Below are 4,980 nucleotides of genomic sequence, written 5' to 3' on the forward strand. Positions count from 1 at the left end.
CGAGGGGGTGGGGCCGGAGGCTTCCCATAGCTGCGCTTCTGAGACTTTAAAAGGAAAAGGCACCTGCTCGCCACCACGCCTCCCCTGCTGCAGCCACGGGCAGCGATGACCTGATCGGAGGGTTCCAGGTCGCTCTGGGACCTGCAGGCCACACCACTGACCCAGGTGGCTCTCCGGGGAGCTTCCTTCTCCCAGGACAGCTGCGCCCCGCCCACCCGCCAGTCTGCCCAGTTTTATAATCCATCGTACCTGTGTTTTGTCCAAAAAAGGCAAAATGACTGGTTTCCAACATCCTCACTTCTCCCTTACAGCTCTACTGTGGCACAAACTGGTGCATCTTGGTATCCGCACCGTGAAGGCGCCACAGCCAAGGCCGGTGTGACCATGTGTGACTGGAAAGGTAGAGTGACCCGGAGAAGGGAGAGCGAGCTTCCATCCTGGGCAAGGTCAGCTCAGAACCCCAGGTGCCCTGGGTGCGGGGAGGGGGCAGGAACCCAGGCCCTGTTGCAAGAAGCTGGGTGAGACAGTAGCTGGAACTGTAACCAGGTACTGCCCTGAGATGCGCTTCCGCTGCCTTGTCACAAAGCCTGTGTGCCTGGTGACAGCCTTTCTCCCACGCCAACCTGGGTCTGCCCCCGGATGGTGGCAGGGCCTCCGCGCAGGCCACCTCAGGAGCTTCACCCTGACCTCCTTCCCGGTGCTCCAAGGTGGGCTTGGACACTGCTTGCAAGCCCCACGAGGGCTCTCTGGACCCCTAGGACCCCTAAGACAGCACCAGGCGAGGGCCGCGCCCTCCCCACCTCTGGGGAGCCAGGCTGGAGGCCTTGGAACCCGTCCCTGCTAGGTCAGGTGTGTTTGCAGAAGCTGGGCACCAAGGCCGCTTAGTGCAGGTCCCCCACGAACCCACTGGAGCCATCCCCAAACCGCCGACCAGCTCCCTCGGATGCAGCGGAGTGACCCTGGGCCACAGATTTGTCTTGGAAGGCCCCTGAGGATGGCTTAGGAGCCCCCACCTTCCCACAATACCAATTGTAGGATACCAGACAGCCCAGTAGTGCTGCGCTCAGCCCTAGACACCAACCCTGCCCCACCCCCGGCTGTCCCCCAGAGCCCAAGAAGCACCCCCCCAGTCCCCGGCTGTCCCCCAGAGCCCGAGAAGCACCCCCCCAGTCCCCGGCTGTCCCACAGAGCCACAGAGCCAGGCCTCGTGTGTTCAGGTGTGCACTTTTATTGAACTGGTCTCGTCAGTGTACAGGGAAGCCCTGGCTGCCTCCACACCTCAACCCACTCCCAGGGAGACCAAAAGCCTTCATACATCTCAAGTTGGGGGACAAAAAAGGGGGGGCCACGATGGCTGACCATTCAAAATAAAAAGAAAATTAAAAAAAGTATTAAGGCGAAGATTTAAAAAATTTGCATTACATAATTTACACAAATGCGATGCTGCCGCCTCCCCTGGGTGGCCCCGGGCGGGCGAGGACTGCGCCTTCTCCTTGGCAGGAGTGGGGCGGGGGCTTCCCGTCACATGGCATCTCACGATATTTGGAATGACTATCAAAAGAAAAAAAAAAAAAACAATGTACAATCAAAGTCCTCGGCCACATTGCAGAACTTTGGGGACTTTGGGGATGCTCGCTCCAACGACTGCTGTCACCTTCACCGTTCCAGTTTTTAAATCCTGAGTCAAAAGCGCCAAAACAAAAAAAAAAAAAACAAAAAAAGAAAAAAAAAAAAAACACGAATAAAGCCATGCCAATCTCGTCTCGTTTCTGCGCGTTAGGTTTCGTCGAGAGAGGGTGTCCCGCCACTGCGGCTAACAGTCCGCCTAGAAGCACTTGCGGTGCACGATGGAGGGGCCCGACTCGTCATACTCCTGCTTGCTGATCCACATCTGCTGGAAGGTGGAGAGCGAGGCCAGGATGGAGCCGCCGATCCACACCGAGTACTTGCGCTCCGGGGGCGCGATGATCTGCGGGGGGGAGGGGACAGGGCTCAGAGGCTGCGCGGAACCTGGGCCCGGGCGCGCCTCGCGCTGGCCGGGGACGGCCGCTCACCTTGATCTTCATGGTGCTGGGCGCCAGGGCGGTGATCTCCTTCTGCATGCGGTCGGCGATGCCGGGGTACATGGTGGTGCCGCCCGACAGCACCGTGTTGGCGTACAGGTCCTTGCGGATGTCCACGTCGCACTTCATGATCGAGTTGAAGGTGGTCTCGTGGATGCCACACGACTCCATGCCTGTGCGGCAGAACCAGAGTGAGCGTCCAGGCCGCGGCCACAGGGCAGCCGGGCTGGGGCGGGGGCGGGCCGGTGGCCCCTACTCACCCAGGAAGGAGGGCTGGAAGAGCGCCTCGGGGCAACGGAAGCGCTCGTTGCCGATGGTGATGACCTGGCCGTCGGGCAGCTCGTAGCTCTTCTCCAGGGAGGAGGAGGACGCGGCCGTGGCCATCTCCTGCTCGAAGTCCAGCGCCACGTAGCACAGCTTCTCCTTGATGTCCCGCACGATCTCGCGCTCGGCCGTGGTGGTGAAGCTGTAGCCGCGCTCCGTGAGGATCTTCATGAGGTAGTCGGTCAGGTCCCGGCCGGCCAGGTCCAGACGCAGGATGGCGTGCGGCAGCGCGTAGCCCTCGTAGATGGGCACCGTGTGGGTGACCCCGTCACCGGAGTCCATCACGATGCCCGTGGTGCGGCCAGAGGCGTACAGGGACAGCACGGCCTGGATGGCCACGTACATGGCCGGCGTGTTGAACGTCTCGAACATGATCTGCGGGGAAGGGGCGGGGGCGGGTCAGGCTCGGCCAGGCGCCCCGGGGGGACGGCAGCCAGGCCAGACCGGGCACATGCAGAGAGTGCAAGAACACGGCTCAGTGCGCTGGGAACTGGGGACGGGGGTTCCGTTCACACCTACTGTGCACCTACTGAATACACAGCCTGGGTTAGTACCTACACCCACAGCACTTTAGGGGTTTATGAACACCTAGCAGGAGAGACAAGACACCAGAAAGAGTAGGGCTCGTCTGGAGCAAAGCAAACAGAACCTGCAGAGGTCCAAGGGAGACTCAGGTCAGAGGAGAGAGTCCTAGAGAATGGCAGAAGAGAGAGGACGTGAGACAGCGCCCGGCGGCCGGGGCCGGCGAGGCGGCGGGCGCGGCCGCGGCCACTGACCTGGGTCATCTTCTCGCGGTTGGCCTTGGGGTTCAGGGGGGCCTCGGTCAGCAGCACCGGGTGCTCCTCGGGCGCCACGCGCAGCTCGTTGTAGAAGGTGTGGTGCCAGATCTTCTCCATGTCGTCCCAGTTGGTCACGATGCCGTGCTCGATCGGGTACTTGAGCGTCAGGATGCCACGCTTGCTCTGGGCCTCGTCGCCCACGTACGAGTCCTTCTGGCCCATGCCCACCATCACGCCCTGGGGGGAGAGGAGAGGGGCACGGCGGCTCAGCGACCCCGCCTCACACCGGGACCCCCGGCCCGCTCCACCCCCAGGTCCCCTCCACGGGGACCCCCGCCCCGCTCCACCCCCAGGCCCCCCCGTGGGGACCCCCGCCCGCTTCCGAGGGGAGGCTCCACCCCCAGGCCCTCCCCACAGGGACCCCCGCCTCACCTGGTGCCGCGGACGCCCCACGATGGAGGGGAAGACGGCCCGGGGGGCATCGTCGCCCGCGAAGCCGGCCTTGCACATGCCGGAGCCATTGTCGACCACGAGCGCGGCGATATCGTCATCCATGGTGAGCTGTGGGGTGGGGGGTGGGACACAGCGGCGCCGTCAGCCCGGGGGTCGCGGGTGGGGCCGCCCCCGCCCTGCCCACTTCCGGCGCGCCGCGGCCTCGGGCCGCCAGGGGGCGCCGGCGCACGCCCGGATGGGGGACAAAGGAAACCAGGCCCGGCCGCGTTATTACCATAAAAGGCAAACGCTGGTCGGAGGCGGCCCCGCGGCGCGCGGCAGGAAGCCAGGCCCCCGCCCCCTCCTCCGCACCGCGCGCCGGCCCCGCCCCCGCCCCGCTTCCAACTGCGCCCAGCGGCCGAGAGGCGCGCGCATGCGCGCGCGCGCGCCCCGGCCACACCCGCCGGCGGCCCCGCGCAGGAAGTATGCGCATGCGCCTGAGCGCCGCGGAGACCCCACCCCTTCCGGCCGGCCCCGCCTTCGTCCCAGCCCGGGACGCGGCGCCCCGGGCCCCAATGCGCATGCTCAGTAGTGTCTCAGAGTGCGCACCCCCACACGCACCCCACCCCACAGACACCCGACAAGGCCGGGCCAGTGCAGCCGGCCCCGCCGCACCCACCCGCCCCGGACAAAGACCCTCCGACCGGCCTGGCCCCGACGGCAGCGCCTGCGGGGCGCGCCCCCAGCCCGGCCCGGGGCTCCCGGGGTGGAGGGATGCGCCCTTCGCCGCCGCCGGCGCGGGCCGAGCTGGCCCCGGCGTCTCCGGCGCGGCGGCCCGAGGGGCTCGGCCGTGCGGGGCGCGGAGGGGCGCGCGGCCTTACCTGAGCGGGAGTGTGGCGCGGCGGCGGAGCGGCTGGGCGAGGTGCGGTGGTCGCGAGCTGGACGCGGTCTCGGCAGTGGCTGCGCGCCGCGCCGCCGGGTTTTATAGGGCGCCGCCGCGGCCGCTCGAGCCATAAAAGGCAACTTTCGGAACGGCGCGCGCTGATTGGCCCCGCGCCGCTCACTCACCGGCCTCGCCGCACAGTGCAGCATTTTTTTTTACCCCCTCTCCCCTCCTTTTGCAAAAAAAAAAAAAAAAAAAGAGAGCGAGAGCGAGATTGAGGAAGAGGAGGAGGGAGAGAGTTTTGGCGTTGGCCGCCCTTGGGTGCTGGGCCCACGGCCGGGGTGCGCCCTGGCCCCCCGCCCCCTCAGCAGTGCCCGCGCCCGGCCCGCGTGGCCAGGCCTGGACCCTCTGCCTGCCCCGCGCCCTCATGGCCAGCGGCCACCCCGGGACCCTCTGGGGGTGCATGGCACAGGGCGACCGAGTGCGCAGGGGGCGAGGG

General features: G+C 66.2%; 1 protein-coding gene across 2 annotated transcripts; it reads right to left on the reverse strand.

The window, feature by feature from the left end:
• Positions 1-1,208: 1,208 nt before the first annotated feature.
• On the reverse strand, positions 1,209-4,540 carry ACTB (actin beta). 2 transcript variants are annotated; one of them, NM_001101683.1, is given in 6 exon segments: positions 1,209-1,969; positions 2,055-2,236; positions 2,324-2,762; positions 3,164-3,403; positions 3,599-3,727; positions 4,480-4,540. In NM_001101683.1, coding segments are annotated over 5 exon segments (1,128 nt in total). In that variant the 5' UTR covers positions 3,722-3,727; positions 4,480-4,540; the 3' UTR covers positions 1,209-1,825.
• Between the last annotated feature and the right edge of the window lie 440 nt (positions 4,541-4,980).

Source organism: Oryctolagus cuniculus, chromosome 19, assembly GCF_051225735.1.
Source record: "Oryctolagus cuniculus isolate XC-2025 breed Fujian yellow rabbit chromosome 19, ASM5122573v1, whole genome shotgun sequence".
NCBI lineage: Eukaryota > Metazoa > Chordata > Mammalia > Lagomorpha > Leporidae > Oryctolagus > Oryctolagus cuniculus.